The sequence below is a fragment of the Panthera uncia genome, assembly GCF_023721935.1.
Source record: "Panthera uncia isolate 11264 chromosome B3 unlocalized genomic scaffold, Puncia_PCG_1.0 HiC_scaffold_1, whole genome shotgun sequence".
In the NCBI taxonomy this organism is placed as follows: Eukaryota; Metazoa; Chordata; class Mammalia; order Carnivora; family Felidae; genus Panthera; species Panthera uncia.
The window spans coordinates 82,816,971-82,835,000 of record NW_026057582.1 but is presented as its reverse complement, the minus strand read 5'-3'; the positions used below and the strand labels follow the sequence as shown (position 1 = coordinate 82,835,000).

Here is an 18,030-nt window from a genome sequence, read left to right as displayed (position 1 = left end):
TGAGGAAGTTTGGCTTATAAATCTCTTGTGAGATGTCTCTTTCAGAATCGGGCTCAAGTTGGGATATTGCCTAAATATCATGGTATCAGTTATGCCATGTGCCAGTAAAATCTAAGATTCTGCCGGTCAGATCAATCTCTAACATTGTCAACAAAGCACCAGAGCCATGGAAGGATGGGTTTTTCCATAGTAACAAAGTATACCAAGTTACATTTTAAAAACATACAGCACGCATACTCATACTCTGAGTGTGAGTTCAAGGATCTGTAGCACAAATAGGAGAAATGACCTTAAATCCCAAATGGGTATCAACGTAGTTCTATTTTAGAGTGTCTCCGTGTTAAGAAACCGTTTCTTGAATTTTTCAGAGCAAACATAAATGCTTTAACTGGTTTTCCTCTGCTTCACAGCATGCTTCTAAGCCATATACTCATTATAACCACTGATAATATTAATAAAGTGAATAGGTCTGCTGAAACTCAAAGGAAATTGGAAATGCTTTACATCTTGCTTTCCACAGTTGGGGCTGGAGAGGCAAGCTGGGTTACTCACTAATGTGGATTGCCTGCTGTTGGTATGGGTCCCTCTAGGTGTAAGGTGATGTTTTAGGTCACCACTGGGTTCTTCCAGTCTTTTGGGCCCGGCGGTAGAAAGAACAGATCCAGTTGGTACCTTAACTACTCTGGCTTGTCTGCCTTCCTGTAGGGTTTTGTGGCTGTGGCCTGCAAGAATGGGACCCAGAAATCCCCGAGTAGGGTCCTCAGGTGTGCCCAAATCCTCGATGCCTGCCCCACCCACCCCTCCGTATTCTAACGGAGTCAGAAAAAGCTTTGAAGCTCCAGTCCTAGACACCATGTCTCTTCTTGCAAGACACAAGAGAGGGTGTGGGGGAACAGGTTCTTTTGGTCTGGATCCCTGCTGCCCTCCCACAATACAGGGCAGAAGAGCCTTGGTGAGCTGCTCAGAAGCAACTAAAATGCTGGTCTCTCTTTTGAATCAAGGCCAGACTTCTGCTTATGCTCAGGAGGAAGGGCTCACCTTGTCCTCCCCCTGGCTGATTGTGCCAGATGAGACCAGGGCTCTCTCGGCCTGGATGTGTGGCAACAGGAGGACACGTCCATGGTGTAGAGAAGCCAAGACCCTGATGAACAGCCACAGGCCAGACAGGTGGAATTTCACTTGGACATGAAGACAGAGTGGTCCCAGCAGACCTCCCGGGGGGACGGGTCCAAGTTAGGTCCTAGTCACTGCCTCCTCCTCCTCCTGATGTCAGGGGTCAAGTGGATTTGATTTTCTTATTTTGCAAAGGAGCCGACATATCCCGTAATTCCTGCCCACGGTCTTCTCTCTCTTCCACAACTCCTGTTGTCATTCGGGTTCCTGCTCCCCTTCTGGGCTACTTGGGGTGGGAGGTAGTTCTCAACGATATAAAGAAAACACAAAACCAAAAATGCCCTTTGATTTGCCTCCAGCGTGGTCACAGACTGTTTGGCCCTAGAAAAGTCCCTTCCTGTCTGTGATACTCATCTGTAAGATGGCCTGGATCAGTGGTTTTCATGCTACATTCTGTGGAGCTGCCAGGAACTTGAGGGGTTCCCCAGGGCCTGTCTGAGAGGCACAGTAAAAAGGGGAGCTCAGCTGGCTCTGTATACCCCACCCAGAACCCACTAGAGTCACTGCTTGTTATGTTTTATATGCTGTGTTTTCACACAAGGATTCTTTGAAGAAAGGGTCCTGAGGCTACAGAGCTTGAAAACTGTTGGAATTAGGGCGCCTGGGAGGCTCAGTCGGTTAAGCGACCGACTTCAGCTCAGGTCACAGTCTTGCAGTCTGTGGATTCGAGCCCTGCGTGGGGCTCTGTGCGGACAGCTCAGAGCCTGGAGCCTGCTTCAGATTCTGTGTCTCCCTCTCTCTCTGTCCCTCCCCCCTTGTGTTCTCTCTCTTTCAAAAATAAATAAACTTAAAAAAAAAAAAACAAAAGAAAAGAAAACTGCTGGAATAAATGATCATTAAGGTCCCTTCCAGTCTGAGATACTTGCACTTCTGAAGCCCAGCTTGAGTTGTTTCCCTCCTGGAAGCCTTCCTGGTTACCCAGTCCTGGGTACTTGACCTCCAGTGATACTAATGGTGACAGGCATTTGGCCCTCAGCATGCCCTGCATGGTGCTGTCAGTGACCCATCGCTCCTGTGTGTCTATGTGAGCTGTTTCCCCAGCTAGAGGGCGGGCTCCTTGAGGGCAGATGTTCGATTTTCCTTCCATGCCTCCGTCTCCCCGAAGTACCGTAGGAGAGTAGGTGTTCAAGTAAATGTGCTCCAAGTGCCATCGCTCTCACGTGGGCTCAAAAACCTTGCGGAGAGACTCTGCTTTGGGGAGGAGGAGTCAGCTTTTGGTCTGCTGAGAACCCCCAGAACGACATGTCCTTAGGAAGCTGGGGACCCTGACGTGGGGAATAGCTTTAGACTCACGCACTCCCAAAAGGGGGCAGGCCTGGGGTCCTGCCTTAACTGAATTCCGTTCAACCTCTACTACTCTCAGTGCCTCTCCTGACAGGGGCTCTCCATACACTGTGGCCATGGAAGAAGCATGCCCCTGAACCTGGGAAGCAGATCAGCCAGGATGCCCCATAGCCGATAGGTTCTCAGTGGATCTGAAGGGAAGCACTGGGCAGATGCGGAGCAACTTGCAGCCAGCTCAGAGTATAGCTCTCTCTGGAGACAGAGGTCTAAAGAGAGGAAGGAAGGGAGTGTTGCACTTAGAGACACCTGTGAAGGCAGGTTGTAAGAGGGTGCTAGAGGTGAAGGGTCAAGTTAGCCACAAGCCAATGTCCCTGGGGCAGGGAGCCAGGAGAGTGGAAGTTTTCAGGGGGGAGTGAGCCAGGGAAGTTGCTTCCCCCTGTACTAGTTCTGTGACTGTGGGTCAATCGCTTAAGCTTACTTACTCTCAATGACTTTACCTATAAATCGGGGGCAGAAGGACCTGGCTAACCACAGGCTTCCCCATAGTGACATGGTGAGACTAAGGAGAAAGTGGGTGTGCAAGTGTTCTGTAAACTAAGAGATGCAGGATGTAAAGGATTCTTATTGTTTGTTCACAGGGGAGAGCACGCTTCGTGTACCAGAGCAGCTCCTCACGAGGGACCGTCCTGTAACTGAGAGACACTCTGAGGCTGACCAGCCCTCCTCCTCCTGCTTCATTCCCAGCAGCCGTCTCTGCCAGGCCCTGGCAAATATCTGGTCAGCCCGGGGAGTGTGAGGGGGTAGGGTTGTTCAGGAAAGAGTCGCTTAATTCCGGCCCAGAGAAGCTCTCCAAAGAGAAGGAAGTGTCCTGCTGAAGAGCCCCTGAAAGGTGTGAGGCCCTGGAGGCTGCTGAGGCTCCCTAGGGCTCTTCTGGTTGGTGAGGTGCCCTGGCAGGATTCCACGGACTGAGTCCCTTCGTCCCACTTGGCTTGGGGGCTGGGTCAGCCTTGCCCTGATACCTGGAGCTACACATCTGGCCCTCCCCCTTCCAGAGGTCCTGGTTGGCATATGGGGACAAATGAGACCTCAGCAAGTTACAAGGAGAGCTTGACATTTCTCTCCAAAGACCCTCTCCACTGAATCCTCCAGATGTGGGGAGTAAGTAGCAGTCTGGACCAAGGCTGAAACATCTGGCAGGGTTTAAAATCCACAGCTGGAGGGTGAGACCTCTCCATGCTGATGCGGGCAGACACTATCAGGCTCCAGTCTGGGGCTGCCCCCTTCCTGTCACCTCTGACAGGCTCTGTGCCCCAGTCCTGCCTTCCTGGGCCTCCCTCAGCTACTGTAGCCTGAAGTGTGGGTGCTGGGCCTGCGTAGCCAAACATCTGGCAGATCTGGCTGGCTGTTGGGCAGCACCACAGGGCTGCCATCCCCTGGTGCCCCACGGCCCTTCCAGGAGGAGCTGCTCTGGTGGGAGGCAGGCAGCGACGGATCATACACGGTCTCCCTCAGTGCCAGCCATAGGGTGTCTCGCTTCTCATTCAGCTGGCCCCGCTCAGGTACCGTTTGCTCTGTTTCGTCCAGGTCCTCTGGGGAGGCACCCACAGAATCTGGCACTCGGGCACTGGGCTCGGAGGTGCTTAGGCAGGTCTCGTCAGAGACGCTGAGCCCCTCCAGGGTGCTAGCTGAGGAGCAGAGGCAATCAGGAGGCTCCATGGCCTTGGGCTTGGGAGGGTGGGCCGAGGCTTCTGGTGAGGCCTGCACGGGCTCAGCCTTCTGCCCTTGGGAGTCCTGCCTGGCTTGGGTTTTGGGGCTGGGGCCAGCCTGCTTATAGGGGGAGGAGGTCTGCAGGGCCGGGCACTGGCTGAAGACTGCCTGGTGGTCCAAGAACAGCTCTCTTGGGGAGGCAGGGGCCGGTGGGGGCCGGGGGCAGCAGGGGCCATCATGCAGCTGTAGATCCTCAGAGAGCACCGAGGGCCGGTGGGACAGTTTGCTAGTGGCTGTGCTGGTGTCAAAGCTGGGACTCCGGCGCCGTGCCAGGGGCTGTAGCTCGTATTGTTCCGAGCAGGATCCGGGTGCCTTTCCCACTGGCCCTGATCTTGGGCGGCCTGCCTTTTCCCCACTAGGCTCCCCATTCCCAGCATCCCATGGCAGGTGGGCACAAGGCCAGAGGATCTGCCCACAGTTCTTCTCTGGTCCAAAGAAACAGCACAGAGATTGGAAGAAGAAGCTGGCAAAGCCACAGCTGACGCACTTGACCATCATGAGGACAATGCCCAGCTTGCGATAGAGCAGCACCGTGGCAGGCAGCATGAGCACACCGGCCGCAAACAGGGCCGCGGCCCCCACAGCTGTGGCACAGCTGGTCTGGCGCAGCGAGAAGGCCACGCGGCTCAGGCGGTCGGGGTGTGGGCACAGGTGATAGGAGATGCAGTAGTTGACAGTGAAGTCTACTGAGAGGCCCACGGAAGCAGAGAGAAAGAGGGCTTCGGCAGTGTTGAGCTGCCACTCGAGTAGAACCAGGAGCCCCACGGTGAGCAGTACGGTGCCTGCCACCGCTGCCACGGAGAACAGGCTAAGCGGAACGTTCCAGGTGCCCAGCAGCAGTGTGGCAAACGCCAGCGCCAGAGCCAGGCCCAGCACCACAGCAGGTTCTGTGCTCAGGCTGTGTTGCAGGCTGTACAGCTCCAGATGGCTGGTAAACCAACCCCGGTGGAGGCCGGGAGGTGCTCTGCCCAGCTCCCCTGCCAGCCAGTGGCTGACTTCAGCATAGAAGTGGTGTGCTTGGCTGTAATCTGTACTGTACTGGAAGTTAGTCTGGAACTGCAGAACCAGGGCAGCCAAGCCGCCCTGGCTATTGAAGCGGGGTCCTAGGTCACGGGTGCTGTTGGGGCCTTGCTCCAGAGCCATCATCTTGAGGCAGTGCAGGAAAAGCTGGGGTGCCCAAGGGAAGCCTGAGTGGCCACAGCAGAGGCCAGGCCCCAGGCGGGCACAAGCAGGACTCTCCACCCAGCGCTGGAGGGCCTCCATGAAGCACAGCGTGGGCCAGCCCTCGGGCTGGACACCAAAGAAGCTCTGATTCCGAGCTTCGTGGCAGAGTGCCAGCAGCCAGCGCTGGGCCTCGGGACCGCTGGCAGAGAAGGCAGGGTCACTCACCAGTGAGCTGTTGCTGCGAGGGTCCAGCGGGTCGCCAGTGTCCACGGGCAGGATGCCCCACACCAAAACCACAGGCATGTGGCCGCCCTCGCCCTGAGGCAGCCGCTCAAACAGGAACTGCTGGCGGTACTCCGCGTCGAAGCGCTCGAAGGGGTGGCTAGGCCGGAAGACCTGGCCGCGGGGCGGCGGCAGAGTGGGCAGCCGCAGACGGGGGCTAACGCCGGCGATGTAGGCGCCCCCTGCCGCCAGCGCGGCGAACCAGCAGATCCAGATGTAGCGGAACTTGATGACCCCACAGGGCAGCAGGCGCTGGAAGAGCAGGCGCGAGGTGCTGGCCGCCGCCCTCCGAAGGCCGCGGAGCCGCCGGTGCAGCGCCAGCGCCAGCCGCCGGGGCGCACTGCCGCCCCACGGGCCCTGCGCCCGGGACGCACAGCCGCGGGCCAGGTAGCGCTCGTGGAGCACGGCGGCGGAGGGCAGCCAGGCCAGCGTGAGCGCCAGGTGCGCCAGCACGGACGTGCCCATGTAGAGGGCGAAGCAGCGTACGGCCGGCAGACGGCTCAGGTAGCTGGCATAAAAGGCCGCGGCCGTGGTGAGGCCCGAGACCAGCAGCAGGTAGCCGAAATGGTGCATGGTGCGGCCCACGCGCTGTGCCAGCCCCCCAGAGGGCAGCTGGCTCTTGCTGAGGCGCCACAGGTCGAAGAAGATGAGGGTGTGGTTGGCGCAGACGCTGCTGAGCAGGACGAAGGCTGCCAGATTGACGAAGGGAAAGTAGGCCATGCGGAAGGCCACACGGTAAAGAAAGAAGGCAACCAGTAGGGAGCCCAGCACCCCCAGCAGCACCATGAGTGTGAGGAAGAGGGAGCGCAAGTAGAGGGCGATGCTGAGGAAGATGGCAGCCAGGGCCAGCAAGGGATACACTGTGTCCTGGACCAGGTAGTGCCTCAGCAGCTCCTGCTTGAGGCCCAGGTCCATGCCAGTGATGGATGTGTAGTTGTCAGAGAGCCCCCAGGGGGTGGCTAGGCGGTCCAGGTAGATGCCCATCATAGAGGCACCCTTTGGAGTGGGCAGGAAGAGCAGGCTGTACTTGAGGGAGGGCACCTGGTAGTCAGCAGTCTGGGGGCTCAGGAAGTCCCTGTCCAGCAGAAAGTGGAGGAGTTGGTAGACGGCACTGCTCCGAGAGCACTTGGTGGGAACCTGGGCGCAGTGCGGGGGCTTGTCCTGCCCGGGGCCCAGACAAGAGGGCACCAGGGCACCGCGGTGGTAGTAGATGGCACAGGCCCGCAGAAGGGCCAGTGTTCGGGCTGCATCCGCTTGGGTCGTGTCCAGGCAGGAGGAGCGGTTGGAGAGCACGGCCACATAGTTGCCCAGGGACCAGCTGGGACAGCACTTGTTGGCTTCCGTTCGCTGGCACAGAGCCCCAAAGCGGGTATGGGAGCGGATCTGTACAGCACACACAGCGGGAGAGAGCTCAGGAGCAACGCAGGGGCCCAGGTTTCCCCAGCCCTATCCAAGGCCCCCTCACCTCCTTTCAGGCTATAGGGCAGAGGCAGAGAGGTATCTCCCCAGCCCAGTAGAAGTGGCTTGTCTCAGAGCTGCACTTGGCTCCGGACTACATCTTGACTCCATCAAAGAGGAGCCTCAGGGATGCTGCCCGAGGCCTCAGCCTGAGAGGTCCTGCCCTGAGGACCCCTGCAGGTCACACACCCCAGCTCTTCACTGCCTGAGCCAGGAGTGCCAGTGGAGTGCCAGCCACAGAGGGGTCAAGGGTCCAGGGAACTGGAAGCAAATGATGGGAAAAGTGAGGCCAAAACATTCCAGGATCAGGGTCAGCACCAAGCCTTAGCCCCCCACCTTTGTCCACAGGTCTGCTTAAACCCTCTTAGGGCCAGGGCTGTTTCTTTTACAGACCCCATGTCTCCTTTTCTCTCCCCCCTGCTGTTGACACAACACATCACAACAGCTGGTGTAGTTTGGGAGGGCACTGGCCTGGGGAATCAGAGGCCCCATTTTGTCACCAACTGACTGTATGGTACGGCCTTGGGCCTGAGATCGTGGTGACAACAGTAACATTTATTAAGAGATTTCTGGGGCGCCTGGGTGGCTCAGTCGGTTGGGCGGCCGACTTCGGCTCAGGTCATGATCTCGCGGTCCGTGGGTTCGAGCCCCGCGTCGGGCTCTGTGCTGACAGCTCAGAGCCTGGAGCCTGTTTCAGATTCTGTGTCTCCCTCTCTCTCAGACCCTCTCCCGTTCATGCTCTGTCTCTCCCTGTCTCAAAAATAAATAAATGTTAAAGAAAAAAAATTAAAAAAAAAAGAGATTTCTATTGCCAATCACTATGACAAATTCTATCTTGTTTAACTGTCACAACATCCCTATGAGACAAATACCATTATTTTCTCCATTTTATGTATGCAAAGCCTGAGGCACTGAGAGGTTAAGAAACATGCCTGCAGTCACACAGCTAGGGAGTATTAGAACTGGCCTTGAATTTAGGCATCTGACTCCAGGGCGCATGTTAAGGAGTCTTTTGGTACTTTGAATTCACTTGTATGGAGTGCCTTGGGCTACTCAGTGGTGTTCACACTGTTTTTAGCAGCAAATCTTTCTTCAGGTGTTATGGTATATGGCTTTCCAGTTGGCATGGTTGGATTGGCACTGCTTGGGTTGATGGAGGCTGGGGGCCTTGGGCTGGGTCCTCCTCAACAGTTCTTGAAGCTTTTCTTCGGGACCTTTTGAAAATCCCCAGGCTCCACATAGTCTGTGTCTTGGCTCTTATAAAAAGTTGACTCTTCTTTCTCCACCCCGACCTGGAGCCTCTCAACAGGGTTGGAATAATTTTCTAAGCAGGGAATATTCTTCCCTTGTCCACCCTGGCAGTCCTGGCTCAGCTGTATTTCCTTGAGATCAGGTCCCTGATGTCCCTGCCCCACCCCCACCCCCCCCAACCCCTGGCACCTCCCCAGTCTGCTCACCTGGTCCCGTTCCATGCGACACATGGAATGGATGGCGTGCAGGTTCCACAGGCTGCCCGCTGAGGTCGACATGAACACCAGCTGTGCATAGCTCTTCTCTGCAACACACCCCACCCCCCGCCCCTTCCAGAGCTCAGCTCTTTGGCATCAGGTCCTGGGCCCACCAGAGGGAAGACGCTTACCCAGGGCCATATGAGGTTCAGAGTCTCAGGAGTCTGAAACCTGTGCCAGGCTGCCTGATCCGGTGCTCCACCCCCACCCAGCTTGACCCTCTGTGGCTGGAGTACCCGAGACCTGCCTCAGCCTCCCAGCTGTAACCCAACTTCCTTGACTTGAACATGGCCAACCAACCTCCTTCCTTTTCTGTCTGCCCACATTTGTTCTCCTGAGCCCTCCTGTTCTAGTAGGTAGGAAGGGGACCACCATGAAAGGCAAGAACTGGCTAGGCAGCAGCTTACCAGGGGGACCACAAAAGAAGTCCTCCTGCCCTCTGTCTTCCAGGGGTTCCACCATCCTTCGAGGCCGGACCAAGCCCTCCTGGGCACTGCTCCAGGGTGTGGGGCTCAGAGTGGTGTGGGGGTTTGAGCTGAGGTAGAGAGAAAATCTATGCCAGGCACCATCAAGGGGTAGGGGCTCAGAGGAGGCCAGATACCACTCCCCAGGGGATCCCAGCAAGTCCCTCTGACCTGCATTTGGGGAGGTCACCCAATGCCCCCTCTCTTTCCCCCATTCGCTTCAACAGTGGAAAGGTGGGAACCTACTACCTGTTCAGCTCAAAGTCTGGGGAAAGAGAAAGCAGCTTCCTGGGGCCTGTGAGGGCTTGCAGTGCTCTCCAGACCACTAGCTTGCGCCCAATGTCTGTGTCTCGAGGCTCAAAACCCTGCAGGAAGGAGGACAGAGAAGGTCAGGCAGGAGGAGGGGTGCTCCGTCTGGCCCTTCTTGGCTCTGCCCCTTTGCATCCCTGGAGCAGAAAAGGCCAGTCCACCTGTCTGGATTGTTGGATGAGAGTATCGCCTCTGTACCATTTCCCCAACGTGCACTGCCACCCCACTCCAGCTGTGCCGTCCAACTTTCTGCCCCAGACAGAGTCGAGGTGGCCAGGCCTTGGGGCCCCTATCCCTTCCCCGTCCCGCCCTTTCTTACCAGCAAGGGCTTGGAGAAGTCGGGCAGTCGGTCCCCCAACAGTCCAGCCAGGGTGCAGAGGAGGATGACAGCCAGACACAGCAGCAGCATGGCCACCGGCCACTCGGCAATCAGCTGGGAATAGCTGGGAAAGAGGAAGAGAACCCACAGGAATTGGTGTTGGGTAAGGCAGCAGGGTGTGGTGAGCTTAGGAGTCAACAAGAAGGGGTGGTGGGGCCAAACTTGGCACCAGCCTAGTCACCCTTAGGGGGCCAGAGAAGGCCCAGGCCTACCTCTTTGGCATCTGGAAGGCCCGTTCCTGCCTGTGGAAGAGAAGAAAAGATACTTGCTTGTCAGAGCCCTCTTGCAGGGTGGGAGATAGAGGAAGATGGTACTAACCCATATAGGCTGTTCTATTCCCAAGCTCCAACCCTTACTTCCTCCTCCATCCAGGCTGCCTCCTCCATCAGAGGCAGGAGACATCCTGGGTTGCCTCCTAATGAAGGAGTCCTGAGCCCCAGGGGCTCACTCCACTTTTAAGCCTTGCCCCACCTTCCAGTGGCAGCTTGCAGGCTGCTGAACCCCTCCTTACCTGACACTGACCACATGGTGCTGCACAGATGGTGGCTTCCAGGCCCCATCTCGCTGTGAGGGGGCTGGAGAAGGGCTGAGGCTAGAGCCATGGGAGCATAGAGCTGCCCGGTCCCCAAGCCCTGGCAGGGAACTGTCCCCCCGGTATTCCTGTGGTGCCTTGGGATAGGTGAAGTGTGCAGGGGCCAAGGGGCTGGACGGGCCCCCAGGCTGGAGGGTGGAAGTCGTGGGTGGGGGTCCTGAAGAACTGGAAGGTTCCTCAAGGGGGCAGCTGTGGAGAGAGCAGCTCTTCTCTGGGCTTGCCTCAGGGGCCACAGCCTTGCTTTGGGACCTGTTGAGAGAGGAGACAAGGGTGATGGGGGCAGGGGTCATCCCATGCCCCATCATTGTTCAGGAGTCGGAGGCAAGGAGCCGTGGGCTTGGGGTTGTTCTATTACTAGTCCTGGGGGAGAGGTGAGGAGGGTGCAGGCTACTCCCCAGCCTACCTCTTGGGTCTGCTATCTCATTCACTCATCTGTCCACACGCTCAAAAAACGTTATTGGCAGAACCTGGCACATGCTGAACACTGTGCTTTTACATATATGGTGTCCTGTATTCCTCACAAAAACCCTACAGGGGAGATACTTTCCGTGTTTTATAGATTTGAAAATAGGTTCAGTGAGCCATGAAGCGCTGGGCCTTAAACCCAGGTCTGACTTGCAGTCCTGTGCTCTTCCGGCTGCAGTCATCTGTTCATTCTCTTGTCGGACATTTATTGAGCACCTGCTGCAATCTTGGTTCCACCTTAAAGCCTGTGAACTTTCTCCTCCTTCAGCTTGGGGTGCTCCTCCCCCAGATAACTGCATGGCTCATAGCCCCTCTTTAGTCTCTGTTCAACTATTACCCTCTTAGAGAAGCCTTCTCTGACCACCCTTTCTAAATAATCACCTGTCAGCTCTCTATCCCCTTACCCTGCTTTATATTTCTTCACAGCATTTGCCCCAACCAGACCTTATAGTGTTGTCATGTTTATTGCCTGGCTCGCAAATGGAATGTGAACTCCAGGAGAGCAGGGTCTGGTGCATTTGTTCATCTCTGCAGCCCTCGTGCCTTGAAAAGTGACTTGCACTCAGAAGGTGCCCAGGGAATGTTTGCTGAATGACTACTGAGCACTAGATAGGCTGCTAATAGTGGTCCTGGGATGAATAGGGCCTTTGGCCTCTAGGCACTCATGGTAGGCAGGAGATGTTGACAACAGTCCAACATGTTGGGTGCTGTGAGAGAGGAAGTCAGAGGGCTGAAGGAGCCTAGAGGAAGGCCCAGCTTTGATAGGGGTGTGAGGTTTAGGGTATGCCAAACCTCAGGGAAGGTTTGGCAGAGGCAAGTGCTGCCCTTCCACCAGCCTTGGGCCATGGGGCAGAAGGTTTGCTTTGTAAGAGTGTGCACAGTTGGGAGAGGGAGTTGGGACCCCCAAGGAACTTGTTAAGGAAGAATCGGCAATAGATTCTTCTTTCAAAATTACTCATGAGAGCAGCTCTCAGTGCATGGACGCAGCCCCACTCCTTGGGTGCAGGGGGAGGTGGAGTCCCACCCAGTGGCAGGATTGCCAGACCTAAGACGAGAGAAGATGTCCACAGAACAGAGTAGCTGAGGGCTATGGAGGGTTTCCAGAGGGGCTTCGGACTGGGAAGCCCTGGCAGAGTTCTGTCTTCTCTCCCCATTCACTGACTCACCTGGCTGGCCAGAACTTGTGTAGTTGTGTCGTTTACGCTGAGCCAACCCTGGCTTCTGGCCCTGCCTGCTGCACTGCTGAAGGGGTTATATGCCAGAGTCCCAGCCATGGTGGCAAGTAGACATTGCCCAGGGAGGCTGGCTTCTGCCCAGAGACCAGGTAGAGGAAGTGGATAGAATAGGTAAGCTCTTCCTCCTCCACCCAGAAGGATGACTGGCTGGCATAGCAGTCTGGGAAAGGATGAGCCCCATGCTGAGAGCAAAATGGGGGAGCACTGAAGTGGGCTCCTGGCTCCATCATCCTTTAGCTCTGGGGCCTTGGGAAAGACACAATTCTTGGAGTGCTGGCATCCTTGCCTATTGAGTGAGAGTATGTTGATAATGCCCCCTCTCCGTTGGGTGTGGGAATTAACTGATACAACATACGTGAGGTGCCTGCCATGGAGCCTGGCATGTGGAAGATACATTTGCTTTCCTGCCCCTTCCCACACTCAGTTCTTCAGGAAGCATATAATTTAAGAAGTATATTTATATTTACAGTTTGACCTCTTTAGGCACCTCGGATAATGTATCTCCATTTTAGAACTTCCCGTACCTTGAGAATCTCATTACATATATAATTATAAATACTTTCCTTTTTGTTATCTAAAAGCTACATCAGAATTTGATCTCATGGTTTAAATCACTGATACTTATTGGGGCACCTGGGTGGCTCAGTCCATTAAGTGTCCGACTCTTGACTTCGGCTTGGGTCATGATCTCGCAGTTCGTGGGTTTGAGCCTGCATTAGGCTCTGCACTGACAGTGTGGAGCCTGCTTGGGATTCTCTCTCTCCCCGACCCTCTCTCTCTCTGCCCTCCCCCACTGGCTCTCTCCTTCTCTCTCTCTCTCTCCCCCCCAAAAAATAAACAAATAAACTTTAAAAAATCACTGATACTTATTTTTAAACTAACTCAACCTTTAGAAAAATAGGAATTTGACCAAAGATGTTCTAAAAGAAGACCTCAGATGACCCATAGAATTGATATAGCAGCCAGCGTCCTGGCAGATAAAAGACCTTATTGACCCCTCCCCATGGGCCAAAGGGAGGCTGGATAAAGCTGGATAAATGGCCAGGTTTATGTGCATAAGTGTGGACATGTACTTCTTTAAGGTGTTTTTTGTTTCCTGCAGGTCTTTTTTTTAGCACCTACCACATGCTGGGCACTGTTTTTGGTCTGGGTTAAATCCTGAAGGCATGAATATGACCCATTAGTCTTGGTGTCCCTCTTTATTTATTATTATTTTTTTAAGATTTTATTTTTTAAAGTAACCTCTATACTCAATGTGGGGCTCGAACTCACAATTCCAAGATAAGAGTTGCATGCTCCACTGACTGAGCCAGCCAGGTGCTCCCTGGTCACCCTCTTTACATCAAAGCCTGCCTTCCAAGGGTCGGTGGTGGGGGGGCAGCCAGGGGGCCTTTCCAGCTGCTCATGGCCTTAGAGCACTCGCTGAGCACTGGGCTTTTCCTAGGAGCCAGGCCCTTCCACTTGGAGTGTCTGGTTTTGTTTTGTTTTGTTTTTTCTTCAAGAAGGGAAGCACTTTGGAGGTGCTGGAGGAGAAAGGAAACACTCTCCCTTAACCAGTCTGCCAAAGCTCGTAAGCCTGCATCGTTCTTTAACTGGCTTTGTTCAAGGAGGGATTCCAGCCTCTACCATTGATTTGCTTCTACGGGGGTCTCCCTGGCCCCAGCCCCTTCTTTTACACCCCCCTTATCCCTGTCCAAGGACCTAAGATCAGCTGGTTCTAAATCCCATCTTTCTTGACAGTGCCCATCATTGTCAGCGTGGCAAAATTTGAAACCCTCCACATTCCAGACTCAACCCTCCCAAGAAGAAGAGCCACACTCTTTTGAGAAAAAAAGATTTCTCCTGCCAGCTCCTGCTGCCCTCTGTTCCCAGGATACCTAGTGATAATACAAGTTAAACATCCCAGGCTTTGCCTCCCCAGGCAGCTTTTATTCTTACCCCCTCAGTTCCATCGCTCTGACGAGGGTGAGCAACTTCCTAGGCTGGCCTGCAACCCAAGTGACTGGGGCAGGCAGGCAGGGGGATGGAAAGTGGTGACACAGGCTTCATCAAGAGGCCAAGGCTAAAGCAGCCATGGCCTGGCTGACAGGGCCCCAGACACAGAGCCCCCACATGGAAGACTCATAAGAGATAAATGTACATGTGCATCAACAGCACCCCCAGGCCCACAGACACATAGCCATATGGACATCCATGTGATCCCGCAGACAGGCCTAGACAGATGAGGGAGCAATTCATGCCACTAGGAAAATAAAAAGGTAATTAAAAAAAGAAACAGAGAATGAACTATTTCAAATTGCTCTGTAGTTAATGCATTAGTAAAGGACTGTGTGTGCTTACACACGTGCAGTTTTATTCACTGTGTATCTAACCCTAGAGTAGTCCTTAGCTCAGCAGGAACATATTTGTGTTTCTTGAAGTGAACTGTGTCCCTTCACCTGATTAGTGCCCAGGGTCTCTGGGGAAGTGCTGAGAGAGGCCAGAGGTCCCAGGGAGTTGCTGAAGGAGAGCAAGTGGTTCCTGTGCCCAGGAATGATCCTCATGTGCAGGGAAAGTGATTAGACTCGATAGGGTTTATCCTTGGTAAAAGAAATATCCAAGGCAGCAAATGACTCTCCAGCCCCTTCTAGGGATGCTCCTGGTCCCAGGCCCCTGCCCTGCTGTGTCCTGCTCCTGTCATGTCCGTCCCTAGCTCCTTGGTCGGGCCATAGTCCCAGGTACCCCCCTGGTCCAGGGAACACATCCATCCTATTTCACCTCCTTGAAGAAAGCTCTGTGCCTTTCAGAGTGAAAGGTGGCTAAATCTATCCAGGCTGATGTGTCGACAATAGAGGGAAGAGAACATTTTTCTCCACTTGTGGGGCCTCCCCTTTGCTCTGAGGTACAGAATGTACATTTTAACTGGTGCAGTGTAGACATATGTCCATCTCTGTTTTTTGCCCCCAAATAATACCTCTTATTTCAGTCCAGGCAAGAGAGAGACAGGCAGTATCATGTCAGGGGAGGAATTCTGAGGGTGGCAGACCAGGCAGGGCACAGAAATTGCGCCATATTGCTACCTGGCTGGGCTGTTCCCTCACACATATGGTGGAGGAAGGTGGAGGAGAGGCACCAAGATCTGGGTCCTCAGAGAGAAGGTGTTCCTCTTGTCCCACCGGCCTAGGGCTCCTTCAGGGATAGTACTGACCGCGGCCTGAGCCTTAGAGCCTGCCCACCCTAGCGTCTCCAGGGCCTGTCGGTGGCTGCCACACTCGGGCACTCAAGCCCACATGTGCACAGCCGGCCATACAGGGCAGACTGGAGACTGACAGTGATGTACAAAGACAGTCCTTGGCGTGGCGGCGAGTGTCTGCTCTCCCCAGGACACACACCTTGGGGATCCTCCTGTCTACCCTGCACACGCACCTTCGAGTACACTGACATGCTAGAACCCGGACTGCGGGCTGCGGGCTTGGAGCTTACTGAGAAGATGCGGGGGCAGGGCCTAGACGGAGGGGCTCAGAGGGCTGGAGGGGCGGAGGAACCCCCGGCCTTAGAGGTAAGGTAGGAACAGTGGGTGGGGCAGGTATTGGGCAATGAGGGCGACGGGGACTGACAGTAGGGGGTATCAGGGAGAGAGAAAATTGACCCGGCAGAATGAGGGCGTGGCCAGGGGGCCGGTAGCTCGGGGCGGTGGAAGGGGTTCTGGGAGGGGCTGGGGAATGAATGAGGGAGACATATGGCGGCTACAGGGATACCTGAGGCGGGGGTGCTGGGAAGGTCTGCGAGCCGGGTCTGCGGAGCGGTCCGCCCTACCTGTCCGGGGAGCTGCCGTCTGGGGCCAAGGGTTCCTCCTTGGGCTGCTGCTCCTCATCCGGACCCGGGCAGGGAGCCGGACCGCTGCTGCTGCTGCCGCTATCAGCGTCCATGCCCGTGGGCGGCGCCGCTGTCCGGGAGCTGGTGCTGAAGCGGCGGCGGTGGCGGGCTCCCGCGCATGCGTCAGCGCCAGGCGGACCGATCGGTGGGCGGGGCCGACAAGAGCCCAGCCAATGGGCGCGGCACCGGGGGTGGGGACAGAGGCTTCTCCCCGCGCGGCGGCCTGGCGCTGGAGGCTTTGCAGTCTTTTAAGACCCCGGGACTGGTAGTGGTGGGCCCCTCTACCCAGGCCAAGTCTGAGAGCTGCTGTTAGAGGGGCCCAGCTGTCTGGCTGTAGTCTGCACATTGGCGTTTCCCAGGGGGACATCGGTCTTCCCGTAAGGGACCAGGAAGCGCGACTTCAGGCACCGTGCAGAGAGCCTCACAACTTGACACGCACTCTTACAGCCGGAAAGAGGGAGAAGCTTCCACGCCCGCACTTCACTGTGCAGGAAGCCGAAGGATTGAGAGGTCTGGCGGTTTAAGTTCCACATTTCTCTAGGCTTTGCTCAGCAACCACCCCCTCCTCCCCAATGGGATTAGCACTATTCAAGTTGGGTCTTTCTTCACGTTTCTCTGGACCTGGACCTGAGTTTGCACCCCTCAGGCGTGGAGCCCGGCTTCTGTTATTCAAGTGCTGAGTGTGGGGTGTGGGAAGAGGGAGAAGAGAGAGAATTCGCAGCTCTTTTTCTTATAATCACCCCTTTCCGGCCTGGAAGGTACTCAATAGCCACTCACTTTAGGACACTTGCTGCCTCTACCATCAGGGAATGACTGTCAGGGAGGGGAGGCATGATGGGATGGGCCTGGGACAGGCCTGGGTAGAGGGCTAATAATAGATATGGGTGGTGTGAGGGGTCTGGGAGTTGGGGATTGGAGGGAGTCCCAGATGTGGGATTTGGATGGACAGAAAGTGTTTCACAGCAAGCAGCCTGGCTGTATATGCAGGGAGGTGCTGTGGCTGAGGAATGGGCCTTGGGAGAGAGTCAGAACCTACCAGCATTTAGAACATAGATGTCCCTAAGTTATGTGCAAATGCCACTCTATGCAAGGCATAGGTCACTAGCAGATGGAGTGGGAGAATCTAGAGGTATATGTAGAAGTGGTGGACCTGCCTTGAATAGCTTACAGTTTGGCTGGAGATATAAAAAGCCAGATCATAAGTTGGTGCTAAGTGGGTAGGGTGTGGTCAGGCCCATGTGATGGTATAAGCTGCACAGAAGGGGACAGTGTACAAAGAGGACCTCTCTCTTCCTAATGGGCTTTAGGGAAGGCTTCATGTTGATGCTGGAGTTTCACCTGGCTGAGAGGGAAGGTATTCTTGAACTGGGAGTGGGAAGGGGTGGTGGTGGTGAAATAGGTAAAGTTAAGGAGGCTGGAGAATTCAATGTCTTTTCAGAGAATGGTGAGAAATACATCTGGACAGTAGGGATCTGTTGAGGGGTTTTGATCTGTACAGTGAAACATCTAGATGGAACCTTGGAAGGTCCGTCAGGTCCAGGTCAGTGTATATGATGGGGTTAAATGATGAGGACACAGTTGAGACTGTTTGATGGGAGAGGGCCAGAGTGAAAAGGAAAGGAGGGGTGGACTTATACAAGCATATGCTATGGGCACCATGGGAACCAAGCTTCTGAGAGTGCCTGGCTGGGTGCTCACTTGTATAACTAGAGGCCACAAGGCCACTTGGGTACCAAGTTGGATATGAAGGAAGACAGACTCTTTAAGAGTAAAACATGGCTTCTGGGAGGCTGTTTATTAGAAAGAGGAGATTCTGGTTCAGGCTCCATGCCAGGTCAGCAGGGCAACCCACTCACACTCCCCATTCTTGTATCCTCTTTCTTCTGCTTCCTTAGTGAGGTGGACCAGGTTGGGGCCCACAGGGCCCTGGGGGGTGGCTTCCCCCAGGACAGTGCCCTGGACCATGGCCAGGGGGGTGCCCACAGGGCCCTGGGCAGTGGCTCCCCCCAGGACAGTGCCCAGGACCATGGCCAGGGGGGTGCCTTTCCCCACAACAGGGCCCAAGGCCATGGCCACCACCATGGCAGTGCCCCTG

General features: G+C 55.3%; 1 protein-coding gene across 1 annotated transcript; it reads right to left on the bottom strand.

Moving 5' to 3' along the window:
- Positions 1–3,792: 3,792 nt before the first annotated feature.
- Positions 3,793–15,988, bottom strand: DISP2 (dispatched RND transporter family member 2). The gene is made up of 8 exons (XM_049613318.1): positions 15,876–15,988; positions 10,300–10,629; positions 10,001–10,030; positions 9,729–9,852; positions 9,350–9,465; positions 9,044–9,171; positions 8,586–8,683; positions 3,793–7,053 (listed from the first exon to the last, which is right to left on the bottom strand). The coding sequence occupies exons 1-8, from the start codon at positions 15,986–15,988 to the stop codon at positions 3,793–3,795; spliced, it is 4,200 nt and encodes a 1,399-aa protein (XP_049469275.1).
- Positions 15,989–18,030: the final 2,042 nt, after the last annotated feature.